Source organism: Ixodes scapularis, unplaced genomic scaffold (genome assembly GCF_016920785.2).
Source record: "Ixodes scapularis isolate PalLabHiFi unplaced genomic scaffold, ASM1692078v2 PGA_scaffold1__304_contigs__length_218370807, whole genome shotgun sequence".
NCBI lineage: Eukaryota > Metazoa > Arthropoda > Arachnida > Ixodida > Ixodidae > Ixodes > Ixodes scapularis.
In genome coordinates, this window is record NW_024609846.1 from 185866374 (window position 1) to 185886033 (window position 19660).

Here is a 19660-nt window from a genome sequence, read left to right on the forward strand (position 1 = left end):
GACATTTTCTGCATTTTGCAATGGAGAAATGGCGGCCGCCAGAGCACTCGAACACATTGACTGGAATTGCCCCCAGTTACAGAAAACGAATGAAAACTGGCCCACTTTTCTCATTGAAAGTTTCAGAAAATCACTTCTAACTTCTTATTGACAAAACGGTTTGTCATAAAATTTTTGGCTTTTGAATCAGACCTTTACCGCAACATATGGGCGGAAAATGAGCGTTTGGCAATCCGTGGTTCATTTTTACAGAGAAAATACCTGTGTACTTGTGTTTTGGGCCACCCTGTACATTCATCGTTGTTGTGCACCTCGCTTTGCAGGTGGAGGGTCAATAGATACCATAATCACTGAAAGCATAAGAAATGCGGGGCGTGGTGAGCCCCGCGAGTCTTAATTATTATCACTTTACTTTTAATGAGATTGCTTGCCTAATTAGTTGATAAAAGCGTCAAAAGACGAATCAGCACGAACATAAAAAGCCATGCCTCGCGTCTCTAAAGTTGTCTAGACTATGCCACCATCTGCCGACCGCATTACTTGCTTAGAAAACTATATGATGGAGATTACCCACCACATTTTTAATGTCCCTCTACGTATTGAAGTAGCGCCGCGCTGCATCACACCAGGTGTGATGTTAGTTTTTGAGTTAACCTTATGCCTCTTGTTTTTTTTCTCTTCAGCTATAATTACGTATCAAATGTAGTTGTGCAGTCTAAGTTTGGTAGTTCAGCGTATGAGAAATTCTTTTGATTTTAGACGAAAGTTTGTAAACACTACACCGGATAATATTTTTCTAATTCAGCTACAAAAACAACAATTATGTTTTGTTAAGTCGCAGATACGCAGCGATATTTTAGGATTCTTAAAATATTTTTTTATGAAAAGATTGCACTTCCACATTCCTGGTTCGCGGCATCTATAAGCACCATGAAAAAAAAAATACATACCGATATTGCGTTCCTCAGTGGTACAAAAAAGCCCGAGAAGCTTGTGATCAGTAGCAAGTGTATGCGCAAGCAAAATAATAAAAAAATGGTTCGCTTTTTTTTTATTGTTAAGTCACGGTGTTTGAAAAGTGAAGTCGAAGTTCTTTTTAGACTAGAGTTTCAAGCTTTTCTTTAAATATAAAACAGCATTATGCTGGCGGCTTGAATACCATGAACATGCTTGCGTAAGCATCTACTGTCCTGTAAAATACCTGGGAAGCGTCGAGTTTTTGCCTTCCGTTCTCTGCACGAAGCACCCGAAAAACGGAACAAAACCGCACAAGATAGCTTCACCTCAGAGAATGGTATGCAAGATTCCAAAGGGACGCTACATATTTAACTCGTTTTTCTCCCTATAATAATCGTCCTGTTGCAAACACTGTAGTGCACATCCACACACCTACACGCATGTGTTACAGATAGCCGAATGACATTTGCAATATACTCACTATATATATATATCGCTTTCCGAATAAAAATTATTGATGTTGTGTCAAGCAGTTCCACCTGACAGGATTAACGCGATAGCTTCGTTATGTGTCAGCCCGTATGTGATCGTCGAGTGGCCGAAAGGCTCAACTTATTTTGAACGAGGACAATTTTTGCCTGCCATTGAAGGTTTGTTGCTTAAAATTGTCATTTAATTTACAAGATTGCTGGGCCATTCTGTTCCATTCCAAGGAACATATATTGAGACCGCTTTGAACGTGCTAAGTTGTGAATTTCCGAAGGGCTTTCATCGCCTGTCAAAGCGAAAATCTCGTGCAATGTGGAATGAACGTCATGCGCTTGGGTTTAGCCCATCTTTGAAATGTCACTGAATGGCTTCCAGTAAAATTTTAATTTAACACTCTACCTCCCCCCCCCCCCCTCCCCTGTTTTTTACTTGACTGCATTAGTGCTTAAAATTTTAGAGCTAGTGTCGAACTAAATATCTAATTTATCTTTCGGAAAGATTAACCGAGCTAGGCAGGTTTTTCCGCTTGAGGTATGTTATGAAATGACACTCACATTCAACCCCAAAGAACCAGCTAGGAACACATAAAGTGAATTTAGTGCATAGACTTCACAGAGTTTTTCCTAGATACGAGCATACTATACTCCTAGAAGTGAAAAAAACATTGATTTAGAGGGTTTTTATGCTTGACTGAAGAACAGCATCTGGCTCGCCCGATTGAAAGACCGATTGAAAGATTAATGTTGATAACCCGGAGAGATGCATCACTCTATAGAATGTGCTTGCGTTATTTTTATTTTATATATGGTGTTTTCGGCATTCTATGAGCACTTGCTTAACCTGACAATTTGTTGACTTTTTCTCTTTTATGATTATTTTAAATAATAGTGACTCTCTGAATAATATTTTATTAAACTGAGCCCAGAGTAACCAAACGACTATAAGACCAGACGGTTGACATTAATTTGTAGAATGCATTTATTTAAATTGAATCATCGATTGATCGATTAATCTCGTGATGTGCAATCAAAACTTTCAGTTATATTGTGATCTCGCCCGAATCACCCTTCCATCAAATGGTTTTTGCCTCGAGCGAGATTCGTATTCGTCGACTGGAACCCGTGGACCAACACTTGTAGAAATCGGGCATAATATTTGAACTGTGAGCGGTGTCCAAAACGGGTGAGAAAAGCAAAGGTAAAGCTCGTCTAAAATAACTAAAAGACTATGCACGTCTTGAGGCAAGTGTTTATCACATTGTCTCAAACCATTCTTAAAGACATTGTTTTCTTTCTTTTAAGACATGGAATCGCGTAGGCAGTTTCGATCGAGTAAACCGAACATTGCAATAACCTGCCATTCTTAAAATTTTAAACACACAATTGTGTTGAAAATTGAGATATTTTTGAAAAGGCTTCACTGTAAATGAGATGAGAACATAATTTAGCCCGGTCAGCTGAAAGCCTTCACATTGGTGTAAGCTTTAAGTGTTACATTACCTCTTCATGCTATACTCGATAAAAACGTTTGAGATATTTCTTTAGCTAAAAAAAAAAAATTGGCTATTTGGAGTACCTATATAGGGGGCGCACAGTGACTGCGTTTACGTTACACCGCATGTAGAAGCACTGCCCGCTTCGTCCTCTTCTATTCGCGCGCAGCTTCTTCTCCTTACCCCCCCCCCCCCCCCCCCCCCCTTCCCCGGCTATTTTTCTCCATATCGCTCCGGAGTAAAAACTGTCAGTACGTTGACGTTCAAAACCTATATCCACGTCCAGCTTTGCGCTGGGTGTGTTTTTCGTCATTCAACCGGCAGGAGTTGCTCGGAGCTCGGGTTTGATCGTGTGTCCTGCAGTGGTGAGCGGCAACATACACCGCCACGCTGTTTTCGTTTATCCTCCCTGGAGGGTGCTCCTACGAAGCGTTTGTGCGTTTTGACGGCTCTGAAATCACTCACTCTACGGGGACAAGACTCACCATTGCCGTTAATTCATAAAATCTACATGACACGTACTTTTCGTTCCTCTTATTAAGGGATTGCTCTTCGCTCGCTGGCGGATCGAGTAGACGTGTACTGAAATTGAGACGATTGTGGCGGTTTTTACCGGCGCATGGAAGGTATCGGTGTTCTCAATTTACAGGCCTCGCATAAAAAAAAAAAAAAAAAAAGTTAGTGCTATCTGTTTCCCCGAACTCTGACGTATGGCGCTGTGCTAAGGTAAAAGTTCATATTGATTAGAAACTGAGGCTGGCTGCTACACATGATATCTTTGCCAGTCCAGCCGTGGTCTATGCGAAATGATTCTGGCAAGGAGCCGCCCTGTGACGCCACTGATTTGTCGCATGCTTCCAACCCGAAGCGCAGGTTTGTCTGCTTCTGGTACAGGGGTTGCGATGATGTCAGAACGCCAAGCTCTTATTGACTGATCGAAATAAATAGTGGGTAGACCTCAAGGCGCCTTACATTAAGGTCTATTTACCATCCTTCCAATCAGAGCCGATCAGAGCTTGACGTTGTTCTGACGTCACCGCAACCCCTGCGCAAGAGGCAGACGACTTGCTCTCCGCATAGTCGCCGTTAGCTTATGAAACGCAGAGCACGGCCAGTTCCGAGCGTCTAATTACCGCCCAGCAGTCAACGAGATTATGGCTTTCGCCGAAACGAACACCGGATGATGAATCATAAAGTAATACGCGTGAACGTATTAACTTCCGCCAACCGAAATGCGTCTGGCCGTGTTTTAAAATTTACTCGATCTTACACCAGAGTGAGGGCTTGGTACCTTTGCGTTTGAAAAGCCTACCCGCGTCCAGCGTCGTTCTGTCTGTGATATCGCGTGACATGACACACCGGAGTAACTCGGATCTATTTGGGTAAGATTTGGAACACAGCCTTTTTTTCCCCGCTGGGGCACCTGTGAAAGCAGGTGTTTGGAAAGTGGCGTCTCCACGGACCCAGACCCCCGCAGGGGGCGCCTGCAGCTTAGGTGCTAGGTGCTTGTTGAGTAGCGTCACTACGGACTCCAGCCACGTGGGCCACCATACCCGCACGCAGGGGGCACCTACTTTATAGTAGGTGCTTGGTGAGTGGCGTCACTACGAACCCCGAGCCATGTGGGTTCGCCCACCCACGCCTGACTGTGCGTGGCTTAGCCCATGTCCGGAGAAAAGGGGACCCTGGTGGTTGAGCTGAGCCCTGGGTATGTTTGGACCCTTCGGGGTCCCCCGGGCCAGGCAATACACCGCTTCGGCCCTTGCTTCTCGTAGACGGGTGTCCTGGCTTGGCCCGACGAGGATGATTCAGTCAGTCCCTCTTCTACCCTCTTCTTCCTTCTTTCACCTTTCCTCCCACCTCTTTTTCTTTTTTTCTACACTCTCTTCCTTCCTTTTTCACCTTCTTAGGCGCAAGGGCTAACCTTGTGTGGAAACAGGACCTGTCCCTGCAACCACACTAGGGTATAGTGCCCGGGCAGCATTGGTAGCGTAATTGTGTCAGCCAAGTCCTCTTGCTATGGCACATTACCTACCCCCTTGTTGGGCTCCGTGGTGGGCGGTACACCCGGGAACTGAACTTCCCTTCCCATCTGTATGGGTACCAAGCAATAAAAAACCTCTGATCGGTCCCTGAAAAGGGTCCGCAACGAAGAAAATTTCCCTCTTTTGGAGTCACGAAGCAACACCGACTCTATCACCAAATGTTTTGTAGTTCATGCTGATGACGCATCCAAGCCACTGTTAAGATGTCACCTTTTCTTGTTGGAAAGGTGCTGAAAGGTCTGTTAGCGGAAAATTTCAACTGCAAAAAGGTGTTTACTGGTGACCTCTTAGCAGAGGTTTTCGAAAAAAACCAGGCAGTGGCTTTGCACTGCCTTAACGATATTCAGGAAACAAAGGTAACGGTTTCTGCTCATCGTACACTGAACACTGTCCGTGGTGTTATTTTGGAGAATGACCCGATGGACTTTCCCGTGGAAGAAATTCTTGAAGGTATGCATGGCCAGGCCATTTTCGCTGCCAAACGTATCACCATCCGAACAGATGGAAAGGAAATCCCTACAAAGCACACCATCCTCACTTCGACATGCACCGAGCCGTACGAAAGGTTCGGAGGCATCAGTAGAGGAAATGGAGGTTACCCCGTCACAGCGGAAGGTGCCTCCTCTCAAGGGAGGCGTCAAAACCCACCCAAGAGAAATGATCCAAAAAAGACAATATCCAGAATCACTGGCCCATAATTCACAATCCCCTTGGTCTTGGTTTTTATGACCAGGGACCTTATGCAATAGAATTGCAGAGGAGTTTTTCACAATTTAGATGATGTAAATTTTCTCCTGCAGAAACATGAGCCAGTAGCACTCTGCCTTCAGGAAACATACTTAAAACTATCAAATACCAATTTTTTAAAGTCATTTCAACTTTTCAGAAAGGACCGTATAACCTCTTCCTGCTCTTCAGGAGAGGTTGCCATTGTTGTGAAGAGTGATGTCACAGCCTATGAAGTAACTCTAGCCACCCCTATTGAGGCTATTGCAGCACGTATTTTACTTGATCGGTTGGTTACTGTTTGCTCATTGTACATACCACCTTCATTTGCTTTATTAGCGAGAGATCTTGAACAGTTGGCTGATCAATCGCCAGAACCTTTTTTTATACTTGGGGATTTTAATGCTCATAACCCACTTTGGGGGAGTCAACGGTTTGACAGTCGGGGAAAAGTGATTGAACGTTTCGTCTCATCGAGAGTGCTGTGTGCGCTTAACACCGCTGAACCAACATATTTCAGCTCATCTCACCGATCTTTTTCCTGTATCGATCTTTCCATTTGTTCCCCGGATATATTTACCTTTTTTCAGTGGAAAGTGATTGATAACCCATATGGCAGTCATCACTTCCCGGTTCACCTGGCCCCAACGCAACTCCCGCCGAGATTGCAATCGCGTCCTCCCCGGTGGAGGCTAGAAACCGCAAACTTGAGCTTTTTCAAAAGACTGCTGTGTTCTCCCATGACCTTCGTGACACGCTTTCTGTCGATGAAGTTACTGACGACATCACAACAATCTTAATAGAGGCAGCACGGGTTTCGATCTCCCAAACGACAGGCTATTTACCTAAACATCCTAAGCTTTGGTGGAACGATGAGTGTCATGAAGTAAAGAAAACACAAAATAAATTCTGGGGAATTCTGCGCCGATATCCAACAGCTCTAAATGTCTTGTCTTTTAAGCAGAAGCAAGCTTTCGCACGCTATGTTCGAAAGCGGGCAAAAAAGAAGTCCTGGATTGGCTATACCTCCTCCATCGATAGCTCCACACGTGTCAAGGTTGTCTGGGACAGGATCAGGAAAACAGAGGGGGACTACCGTCAGTATTCAATTCCCTTAATTTCGTCACGGTGATACCCCCTCCTCACTGGAAGAGCAGGCTAACATTCTGGGCAGGCGTTTCCAAAGTATATCAGGATGTGGAAATTAAAGCACTAACTTTTTAAGTCACAATGCGAGGGCGGAGAAGGTTAGGCTTGTTACTACTGGCAGCAACAATGAAGAGTACAACCAGCTTTTTACAGTTGCTGAGCTGCGTCACGCTCTTGCATCATCAAAGCCTTCAGCCCCAAGTTCCGATAGAGTACATTACAGCATGCTAACCCATCTCGCTGATTCATCGTTTGATCTTCTTAAATTTTTTAATCGTGTATGGAGAGAAGGGTAGCTACCCAATGAGTGGAAAAAAGCCATTATAGTCCCCTTTTTAAAACTAGAAAAAGACAGATCTAATGCCTCTAGTTACCGCCCTATTGCGTTGACTAGTTGTCTGGGAAAGACTTTTGAGAGACTTGTAAACAACAGGCTCGTTATTATTTTAGAAAGCAACAGTCTTTTAAGTCGTTTTCAATATGGTTTTCGCGCTTCGAGGTCTACAACTGATCACCTTGTCCGCCTTGAAACTGGTATCAGAGAAGCTTTTGTTAACATACAGTTTTACCTTTCGGTGTTTTTTGATCTCGAGAGGGCCTATGATACCACCTGGCGGTATGGCATTTTACAGGATCTTGTGCATGTTGGTATACAGGGAAGAATGTTCAACTGCATTGCCAACTATTTAAAAGATAGAACCTTCCAAGTGTGTTTAGGAACTACACTTTCTGCTTCTTTTGTTCAGGAGAATGGTGTCCCTCAGGGCTGTGTTCTCAGTGTGACATTGATTGTCTTGAAAATCAATTCATTGTCACCGGCGATACCACCAAATGTTATGCACTCGTTATATGTCGACGACGTCCAGATCTCGTACGCGTCTTGTAATCTCTCCATTTGCGAGCGCCCATTGCAGATGACTATCAATAGAATGACGAAGTGGGCCGATCAAAACGGGTTCAAGTTTTCGGCAGAAAAGACTGTTGTTGCCTGTTTCTCCCAGAGAAGAGGACTATTTCCGGACCCCTCGCTGCATTTGGCTAGGGCAGTGCTGCCAGGTAGAGCCGAACATAGGTTTCTTGGCGTCACCTTTGATAAAAAGCTTACTCTTGGATCACATATTAAATCGCTCCGATTGAGATGTCAGAAACAGCTAAATATGGTGAGCGTTCTTTCGCACAAGTCCTGGGGTGCAGATCAAGTCTGTCTTTTGCGCATTTACAGAGCAGTTGTACGCTCAACTTTGTAATATAGATGCATCGTGTATGGGTCCGCCAAAGCAACAACTCTCAAGGTGTTGGACCCCGTCCACCACCAGGGTATTCGGCTTGCAACGTGGGCATTTCGTACATCACCGGTTCCTAGTTTATATGCAGAAGCAAATAAATGGTCTCTTGAGAGGCGCAGGCTGTTTCTTAGTGTTCAGTACTCTTTGCGAATTCGCTCTTCGCCAAACAATCCTGTCCACTCCATCATACAAAATAAACAATATGAACGCACCTTTCAGAATAGACCATCTTTCACAAAACCTTTTGCTTTGCGCATAAAAACACTGACTAAACAGCATAGCCTTGAAGAACCTGGTCCTTCTGTTGAACTCCAGCAACCACTGGCCCCTTGGAAGAACAATGATATAAACTGCAATCTCTCATTGACCAAATATAACAAGAAAGTAGTGTCTGCAGATGTTATAATACAAGAATTTCTCGAAATGCATGCCAGTTATGAAAATTACCGTACTTTGTTTACAGATTGCACAAAGACTGCAGAGTATGTCGGATGTGCTTTTGTTTCGGAGTCCATTCAGAGTGTTCGAAGAATAAATAGAGATGACACAGTGTTCACAGCTGAGCTCTATGGTTTAATAATGGCAGTTGAGCACATTTTGAAACATAATTTTTTTTTTTAAATGGTAGTTTTCACCGACTCGCTTAGTGCAATAAGAGCCCATAAATCTGTAGGAAGGAAAAAGAGCCCTCTTATAACAGATTTACACCGACGAGTGCTTAAGGCACTGGAGCGGAAACTAGCCATTGAGTTCTGCTGGGTACCCAGCCACATGGGCATAGCTGGTAATGAAAAGGCCGATCGGGCTGCTGCAACTTCGGCTGATCGCAATGTTGGTATTTTTGCGATACCAGCTGCTGATTATAGTGCAAAATTACGAAGGCAGAAAACAAAGAACTGGCAAGAGGAATGGGACACTGACACTCACAATAAGCTTCACGTCATCAAAAGAACTCTAACTGAGTGGAAAATTTGCAGGCATCGTGAGCGTTTTTACAAGGTTATTTTGTGTCGATTGCAGATTGGACATACACATCTCACCCATGGACATCTTCTAAGGGGGGAAGAGGCACCCGAGTGTGATTTCTGCTCTGAAACCCAAACTATTCTACATATTCTCTTAGTCTGCACGAAATTTGAAGGTGAACGTCACAAACATTTTGCATTGTTTTACCAGAGCATGTTCCATTTCACCTGATGATTTTGCTAGGGGAAGAACCTCTCAAATGAGATAAACTGGTTTATGAATTCTTAAAGGATATTGGCCTTATACACCGTCTCTAAATTTTTGTGCTGCTTTACGAGAGCTGACTATGTTGTCAACATGTCCTTTCTATTTCTTTATCATAGTTCTGGCGCACTATGGGCTTTGTTGCTGATGCGCCAAAAAAACCCAATTTCATTCTTTCACAGCCTTTTTCGGCGGATGGGAGAGGGAATGATGATGTGTGCGACGAACGCAACCAATCGCCGCCCCCGTAGCTGTTTGGTCTTCGGTAGGGACGGCGGTTGAGAGCAAACGACATCTATGGTCCTTGATTTCCTCGTTCGTTGGAGCGCGTCTTATAGTCATTCTTGGACAAAAAACAACAAAACATTCGAGGAATTTCCATTCCCCTTGCTCGAAGGCTAAGTCCTCGTTCGTGAAAACCAATGGATTTCTGAAAGCCATAATGGAAAGGTAATCAGCCATTGTTACGACTAGCAGACGACACTGGCGTTCGGCGTCCTAGCGGTGACCCTGACGCCACTGCTGCCTTTGAGCGAGGAGCACACGACACCCTTCTCCGCTCTTGCCGGAGGAATATTGTGGGTAGAAACAAAAATAGCTAGTCTTTCTGTCTAACCATCATCCTTCTAATAGCAATTGGCGATCTGACGTCACTGCACTCGCTGCGCAGAAAGCGCAGCGAGTGCAGCGACTTTGCACGCCGCATAGGTATTTTAAAGCGAATGAATAGACCCTTTTCAACAATTCATCAAGCAACATTGGTAATCAACATTTTTTGGGCACGAAGCGTGTGATTGTATCCGAGTCTTCGGCGAATTATCACGCAGGGCTCGCGTCCATTGCACGCTCAGAGTACGTGCCCAAACATTGGCGCACAGGCGATGGCGCCCACTTTCGAAAAATAGTGTGTTGCGGATTCCGAGTGGACGCAGCAGAGGCAGAGTGACTCACCAATGAGGTCCCATTCGCCGTTGGAGATGTAGGAGGATAGGTCTCCTCCCTCGTCGCTTTTGACTCGCAGGTCCAACTGGTAGCCGCTGTGTGTCCACGAACCGAATTTGAGGTCGCACTTCTGGTCGTCAAAGGGGAACCAAGTAATGTCGATCTTGCACGTGCTTTTAAATATACCCAGTAGGATGTAGTTACAGCTGCCGTTGTGGCGGACAACAACGTTTCTAGGATACGTCCCGTCGAATTTTTCGTCCGCGCTGTGCGAAGAAGAATAAAAAATGTGCGGGAAAACAAAATGAGACACAATTAAAAAGACACACACAGAGGAGGTAAGAAAGCGCCACACCCGACCTTCAAAAGTATAACCTCGCAACATGTTCTTTTTTTCTTTTATCGCAGCTATAATGTGTTTAAATTTTGGTTTCTCGTCTTATTTTGTGGAGGTCGTGTCAGAAACAGGTGGGTCATTTAGTCTGTTATTACATAATTAACTCCTTTGATCCTTGGTTTATACTCCATAGTATACGAAGTTAAACAAAAAAAAAAAAAAAAAAAAATATTCAGTAGGCAAGCACACGAACCGTCTTGAAGCTTTTTGTTTTATATCTTTGGTCAACTTGTCGCGCGAGGCAGCTAATGCCACCTTCAAAAAGGTGGGACTGAAGAAACTTAAAACGACGACCGACGTTTCTCATCAACGGAATAGAGACAACTGTCTATGCTAGTTGAGCCGCCTGGCAAAATCTCGTTTCTAAGGTTAGGTTAAAGGGACCATGAAACCATTTTGAAATCGAGTTTCATCCACCGCACGTCGTAAAAGACGTGAAAAGAAAGCCAAAGCGCAAAAATTGAGAATAATAAAAAATGTTTTTCTATTAAACTTTAAAAAAAAAAAAGCGAACTCTTTTGTACCCTCTTTCTTTCGAAAGCTCTCTGCCTTTTCCCTGCGATGCATCCGCGGTGCCACGGCACATCAGTTCAATCCACATTGCCTGTTAGATCAAAGCCTACCTCACCAGCACCGCGATCATAAACAATAAATTCCTGGAGATGGTTTCTTAGAAGTTGTGCTAAAGATTATTCTGGTCCCCATTCTGTGTAATAATTAGCGATGTGACGGAAATCGCCGAATTTTATAATACTCGGGCTATACGTCATCTATCGTGTGGTAAATGAAGCAAGCGAATGATCAGATTGCGCCTGCGCATAGTCGCTTGCTGCTGAAAAACATGGCGTCGGTGGTGGTGATCGACCTGGTCGCCGTAGTGGAAGCTCATCGTTCCGCGTAGAGCGCTATGCTTGCCTGAATTCTCGTCGCGGGTCGCTATGATAAGCCAGCACGTCCTAAAAGGAAAGATCATCTACTCGTGCAGGGATATTGCGGCGGCACCCTCGAGACAGCTAAAAACGCTCGTGCCGTCGTCTTTCTATACTTCGACCAGAGTGGTGCTTTCTTAGCTTTTGTGTCCTCGAGCATCGCCCGGCTTTCTTATTTTGCGCATTCCATGCGTGTGATCAGGTTCGAGATATTACTGGTGCGTACGGTATTTAAAGACGTGTATGAAGGATGCGAATTTCGACGCGTTTTCATCACCCGAGAAAAGTGATTATTGTTAGCATTCCTTGAACGATCGCAACGTCTATGTGATCATGAAATTTCATTTCTACGTGGCTATATTTTTTGCTAAGATTACATTGTCTTTTGCAGTCGTAGAATAGGCGTGTGACTAGATTTGTACTATCAGTAAAGTCGTGTTTTAATGTCCTGATCGTCCAAGACGGCATACTGCATTATTTTTTTTTAGCCACTGTCTCCTGCGAGCCTATCCAGACAAAATAAAAGTTCATTAAGCTTGAGCCCATAGGAGACTCCGTGCAGATTCTGCCACGCCAGTGAGTGACAGCGCGTCCCCTACTTTTAAGAGATATAGCGGAAATGGCTGACGGCGGCGGAGAAGCGACTGTCGTGCTGACGACCTCCTGCGTTTCGTATGGGACCAGTCCCATGCTCTCGCTGTAGCGCAACATATCTAATTGAATTTCGCTCATATGCGATGTGTTCACGGCTATCTCGGTGAGGAGAGGCGCCGATTGAGAAATTATGTCGGTGGCATCGGTGCCACCAGCGCAGTAAAACCTACCGGCACACCGCCAGCTCTCAGCTATCGCTCCCAATCTACTACTGCCAAGAGAACTCCCGTTTCTGGTGACAGGGCACGTCACAACCGTCCAAACTGCGCTGCGGCTTCTTTTGCGATGAGTAGGAGAGTAAGAAAAACTCAATATTTCAATAATTGCTCGTGTAAAAGTTAATAAACCGAAGCGAAAACGGATGCCTGTTCGGCGTTTAGTGAACATTGAAGGTTTAATGTAAAAGTTGTTCCTCAAATGCAAAAAAAGGTCATTTCATGGTCCCTTTAATTCCAGATTTGTTGCTTCTAATAGTAAAAACTAATAATCCAAAGACAAATATAGTGGCTTAGTTATCTCTCTCTCTCTCTCTCCATATATATATATATATATATCTCTTTTTTTTTTCTTTGCCCTCTATAGCAGTGCCGTTACAGATAAAAGTGTGTCATACCAAAACACGCTTCAAAAAAAAAAAAAAAAACGCGTGGCAGCGATATTTATGGTAAAATAAAAATTATAATGTACAATTAAAGCAATGGAGTTTATTCGCGTCATTTCTAAAATGATTGCAAAACAGTTGGTTCAATGTCCAGGAAGGTGATTTTAACTCAAAGGGAACAAAAAAACTGGCAATGTTCCTATGGTCAATGGGCGTCGTAATGAATCGAGGTCTGTACTCATCGACAACTTAAGAAACGCAGGGCGCGTCGCAGCCGATTACATTGTTGCATTAGCCGATAAGAACGCAGCAGAACGATTCACAAAGGGCGAGCTTACTAAACCTTTACCTGCGTTTCTTAAGCTGTCACTAACTATGGTAATAACTAACTGATTGGAATACCAGTTGAATTGCTACACGGAGCGCAAGTTCGTCTGCCTCTTGCGCAGGGGTTGCAGTGACGTCAAAACGCCGAGTGCTGGTTGGCTCTAACCGAAAGGGTAGCGGCTAGACTTCAGTGCTAGCTGCCTCGAGGTCTACCCACTATCCTACCAATCGTAGCCAATCAGAGCATGGCGTTCTTCTGACGTCACCGCAACCCCTGCGCAAGAAGCAGACGAACTTGCGAACAGCATTGGTTTTTGGAGAGGCACAGCCAAAGATTAGTAAAGGGTAAGGTGGTCTTCATTCCAATAACACTGAAGGTGCTGTGGCAGATGGTATGAAGCCTGAATAACAATTAGAAACAGCTTTCGATTTCGAAATGAGCAGGTCAAGACCAGCGTTTCGGGTAGGTCCTCTGTATACTCTAGAATTCCGACATCATTAATACGTAATTTTTTTTCTATAACGATGTGTATGCCCGGGTGTTGGTGCTTCTGACAGCTCTGTTCCTTAGCCATATATTTGGATGTCTGTGCCTTCGCGAAATATTTTTTTCTCTCACTCTTGATAACTTTTGAAATCCGATGAATGTTTCATGCCTTTAAACGTAGACAGGTGTCGCAAAAGTCAAATCAGATCTTTAATTTAATTTTCTTCTTATAACCTCCGCTGAATAGCAAAATATTCATTTTAACTGCGCTCGAGATATAAAGTTTACGAAAAATATATACACATTAAAAAAAGTAAAAAACTTAATACAAACGAATTATCCTCTTTTTTTCTTCTAAAACGCCAGTTTTCGTCAGATATTTTGGTTATTATTAATTACGGATTTGAAATAGGGACGTCGACAACTTGTCAAATGTGTGGCAGAGCCTGCTTTTGAACGCCGCCAATAACTGTTGCTCAGTATTTATAATTATTTTTACCTTTCTTTTCTTAATTATAGCGGAGACAAAGTACACTTTCTCACGGGAAAGATTATGAGTGTGCAATTATACGCTTGGAAATTGGGCTCAATAAGTGTCCGCCAATCAAAGTGTGCAAAAAATTGTCATTAAGTTTCTGAAGACTCATTTTGCTAGAACTCTGTTTTGTTTTTCTGTTTTCTGACGAACACTCGAATTCGAATCAATAACATTTATTAACGTTTTTTTTTAACTTCGAAAAAGCGTAGTGAAGCGTTATTGGAACAAATGCAACATGTTAGGGGAGCAGACAAACGACTGCCTTTCAAATACGTGACCAGAAGTTAGCGAACAACGCTTGAAAGAATGAATCTGCTTTAAACTATGCTTCAAATTTTTAAGCGATAAAAATGCATGTATCCTTAAGCGCCTACAGATTTTGAGCTGTCTTTTTGCGAGTTTCTAAGATTGCGTTATCCATTCGTTATAACTTCCTAAATCTCTCCCCAATATGTGGACTTCTGAAAATATGGTCGCTCAGCAAAACCCTCGCAAAGATTGCATCAATATTAAAGGTAACTCTAAACCAACACTTGTATCGTCTCCTTCCCTTTGTTCTGAAAAATGCACGAAAACATACTACGGAAACTTCTTTGCATTTCGTTATATGAACGACAAAGTTTTAGCAGAGTTTCGGACTTAAAGAGGTCTCCTTTTACGGCGACTGCTTCAGAATGCGTTGTACGCTAGGATCAGTGAGTTAACAATACAAAACAGCTTACACTTTTGTGTTGTAATAATACTAACGTGTGGCGCGATGGCTATACGGGTTATTTACGTTTCTATATCAAAATAGGCGAAATATGCAGATGAATGAACCGTACAATTGACTTTGAATAAAAGTTACAAAGCTGCCGAAGGGCAAAGTTCGGTGCAGCCTAGATCTGAACCCTGGATCAGCGTGATTACCGGCGAGGTATACTACATATATCCACACGCGTCGTGTGGATATATGTGGTATATATCCTGCGCGCGATGTACGCACCATTTAGGTTGCCTCTGTTCACACACAAACACCAGGACAGCGACTACAGAAATAAGGGAAAAAAGGGGTTGTGAATGATATGAATCAAAAGTTAACCACAACTTTGGCGGATGGTAGTTGAAATCTCGGGGTGGTGTGTGGTACTAAATAGCACTTTTTTTTTCATCATGTTCTTTGCCGCGGTATAAACATTTACATACACTTTTTTTCTATAAGATAATACAGTAAAGACAGATCCGTCTTCGTAGAGCAAACGTTATGGCACCACTGATTGCACACATTTCTATTTACTCGGAAGTGACGTGAATAAAGTTGGCGCATCTCACCTGTTGTACATCAGCACGTCGGGTTTCCAAATTTTGCTCGGCGGGATCCGCACTTCCTGCACTCCGCCGTAGAGCTTTGGATCCCAGCGGAGGTTCACGTCAATCCAATCCTTTCGTCGAAGAACTGTCGAGGAACACATTTTCCGTGCGTAAGGGCGCCCGGGGAAGTGAAGGGAAAGACAGAAAGAAGAGGAAAAAACGAAGAGAGGAAGAGAGAAAACAGGTATAAGGGAAGACAGATAATGAGAGAAAGAGAAAGAAAGATAGAGACAATATAAAAAAGAAACAAAAAAGATGAACAAAAAGAGAACGAAATAAAGGAAAAAAATAGAAATAGGAAAGAAAGCAAGAAGGAAAGGGGGAAAGAAAGAAAAAGGAGAAAGAGCGAGGCTATGAAAAAATGTCAGGGAAGAGAGTTCCGCCACCACGCGAGGATTATAGAACGTTCAGAAAGTAACGAGAAAGGGAGACAGAAAGCGAAGCAAGGAGGAATTGAGAGAGGGAAGATAAAATCATTGACAAAAGATAAAGAAAAAAGAGTGAAATTCGGTATTAATTACGGTCAACTGTCCGAGTGATTCTGCTGAAACAATGAATAGGACACCGAGAAACTCCGATATGCACGCCAGTTCTGAGAGTGTACTGAAGGAAGCGAAATGTGGCGGCCAATTTGAGGAGGGTATGGATTAATGACAATGGAGGAAAAGGTGCGAACCGGAAGGGAGGGAATCTGAACAACAGCAAACAAATAAGTGTCGGTATCAAAGGAGATTTAGAAGAAAACAAACAAAAGATGTTTTCGCCTTCCATTTGATTGCGCTAAGTCTCAGTGTGAAGCATTCATTACTCTTGCTTTACAGACAGTCTGTTCTGCTTATAAGGGGGGCCGCTTTCAGCAAGCCACTTCACAGGGGCGATGCTTGAACCAGATGCTAATAGTTTTTTTTAAATTTTAAATGCACCAGTAAAGCTGCCCTGTGATGAAGAAATTTTGTTGTTAATTGTGATTCTGCCGCTGTGAACTAATAAACTAAAAACAAAGGGGGTGGAAGTTTCAAGTTTCCTTCCAGCAAGCAAGCTGTCTTCTCTAATGGTCCAACAGTGCTATCCCGTTTCAGTCTTGCGTAAAGTTAAGTCGCCGTCTCGGCACTGCAGAAGCCAGTGACCTCGTACTCTGTGGTCAGGACGGCCAAAACGCCTCCCAGGCGTTCTTTCCAGTTAATGACTACAGATAGCTAATTATGAATTCTTTAAATAAAGCAGTAATTGTTGGTAATCGCTTAGGACTGAGTTTTTCTTTTATGAAAACTAAAACTAAAATTGGTATTTCAATTTATTTTCAGAAATTGGAGCTCGCGGAAACATTTTGCTAAAATCTCGTTCTAATGTTTTATGTTCGTTGTCTAAATTCCTTAAGAAATCCTTTAAATGGTCGACACCTGCGCATTGGTATATATTGTCGATTTGTTTTTAAATTTACCTTTAATCACGGAGTGTTTATGTAAAGAAATAATGCCCTTAAGAAAAAGAACGTTCTTTTAAAAACACTGTGCCCCTCCCATTTTACATTATTGCTAACTGGCAAATTCAACGCCGACGACTTGTTAGTTTGAGAAACAATGAAAATAAAACTTTATTTTTTGTACCTTAAAGACAAGCTTGAGTTTCCCTAAAAAAACTTTTCTCGCCAGGGTTGTTTCAATAGTCGTCAAACTATTTGTAAGTGAAGGGGTAAAATTAATTTTTAAGATAGATCGTCCACAAACAGAGACAAAGACGACACGTTTGTTAGCAGCGCTGAATGACGCTTTCAGAATTGTGTTTGAGCCCCACGACACTCAAATGGAAGGCGCCATTCCAGCTACGACTCTTGGAGCTGCCTCAGAATATGTGTGCCAGTACGTTATCATATTTCGGGAGCTGCATTGTGCGGTGAATAAATATGCTACGGTCAATTTCTTAGCGCTTCGACCCGGCTGAATATGCACAGAATTTTAAATATTCTAAACCTAATCAAAAACAGCTCAAACTTTTCCAATGCGCCATATTGTTAGCCAACAAAAATATAAATATCGAATTATTTTCGACCGTCTAAGGGCTGTCTAGGACAGTAACTACAACGAACATAAAAATGTGGGGCATTGACTGCCTCGCTAAAGCTTTCTACCCGCTGAACTTGGTGCTTTATTAATTGCGCCGTTATGTGCAGACATAGATGGATGGATGTAAATAACTTTACTTATTTATAGAGGTGAAGGCGGTTATGTCCGCCCTCAGTCGGCAGTTAGTCACACTTGGTGGCCGGGAGCCCATGTGGCCCGGCGGCCTCGGCATCCCTACGGACCACATGTAATTCGGTGGTCAGGTCTGAGCCGTGTAGCGCAGCGTCCCACCGCTCCTTTGATCGGAAGGGACAGGGAGGGACAGGAATAAATTGGGAGTTGAATTGCTCACGGAGATTTATTTTAAGAAAGTCTTGCTTGTAGGAACCTCAGTTTGCTATGTAAGACTGCAAAACCAAACTCGAATTCTTTTTTTTAAAGTAATCTACGTAAACCTACATTATCGTGCCACTCTTGCACAAAATAGCGATATTCTTTTACACCTAGAACTTTGCTGGAGACAAATTATACTAAAACGAAAGCTAACTTATACAGATTTAAATAGAAGTACCATAAGACGCCAAAGCAAAGCTGAAATTCAATCTAAACAAAAACGAATATTATATATATATATATATATATATATATATATATATATATATATATATATATATATATATATATATACTTTGCAATGAAAGAACATCCGTTACGTGCGAAAGCAGAAGTGGGTTTCCTCCGCCTGTGATCAGAATACACTAAATAGTTTATCGCAATGCAATGGCTACGGCGCAATCACAGATGCTGAATGGCTGCTTACAGAAACAAAACGGCTGCCTCGCTCTCTGAAAGTATTTGATATTTTTATTTTTGTTTTTACTCTCCCTCTTTGAGTACGAAATCGAAGGCTGAACACAAAGTAAAGATCGAATGACCCTTTGGTAACAGATAAAATATAACGCCATTTTTCCCAGATGTTTGCCTCTTACCCTCGGAGGATTAAGTGGAACAATAACCTGCCCCCTAAACTTTCCTTCTGGTGCTTTCTCCGGTTGCTTTCATTATGTTCTTTGCTTTATACACTGCATTGTGGGCCTTTTAAGTTTAGTAATGATGGCAGCCTCATGGGGCTGTAGCGCGTGTGAGATAATGCCGAATAGACCGCGGTTCACAGCCCCAATTAATCCATGCTAATGAGACTGGCACGGGGTCCTATCTTCCTTTTGAAATAAGAATGCCAAGATCCAGGTGATTCGTAATTGCTGTCGTGTTTTTTGATGTGCGGTAATGTGTCCCTCTGCACAGAAGAGATGAGTAAAACATTCTTCTGACATTCGTGGCCTGCCTTTTTCGGCACAATTTGCCTTTATTTTGTTTAAGATGCATTGTATCCTAGGAGAGCGACTGCGGGGATACCGTACTCCAACGTTTTATTTTTGTTTTTTTAAAGGTTATTTAAGAAGTAAGGAAAGTTTAGTACCTTCATACCTCCTTATTTTACATGAATTAGGCGATTAATATCAGCTGAAAATTGCAAAATATGTTGGAAAAACACAAGTTGCTTTTAGAGGCCATACACTAGAGCGCACATATTGCTACAAATGCAAGTGTTTTTTTGCGCAGCGATTGAGTCGCCCACACTTGATTTCAACTAAAGACCATGTGTGACGTCCACTGGGATTGTTTTTAATTTCCTAGGGTCCTGGCACGGGCGAAATGCCGAACAAGACATTGTTCCCGCGTCAGTTTTTATTGGGAACGCTACTAGACCTCGTTCATTGCTCCAGAAAATTACACTTTCTTCGCTTGTTTCTCTCTCTTGGGTGGTGTGCGCCGTGGCACCATGCCTGCCCCCTACGCGGTGAACCTGCGGAACAGATCAAGAACAAAATGCCTTCTCGCTTTACAGTTTGTCCGCGCAGAAGTTTATGCTAATTTGTGCAAACTCGCTAACTCAAATTTAAATTCGATTTGACGCGAACCATCGTGATTAAACAA

At 42.9% G+C, this 19660-nt stretch overlaps 1 protein-coding gene across 1 annotated transcript in view; it reads right to left on the reverse strand.

The window, feature by feature from the left end:
* The window catches only part of LOC120840931 (neuronal acetylcholine receptor subunit alpha-7-like), a 101740-nt gene that overhangs the window by 25584 nt on the left and 56496 nt on the right, over positions 1-19660 (reverse strand). Inside the window, exons 5-6 of the mRNA XM_042290419.1 lie at positions 15561-15670; positions 10326-10582 (exon numbers count right to left, since the gene is read on the reverse strand). Of these exons, the coding sequence (XP_042146353.1) occupies positions 10326-10582; positions 15561-15670 (367 nt within the window). The remainder of the gene's footprint in view (positions 1-10325; positions 10583-15560; positions 15671-19660) is intronic.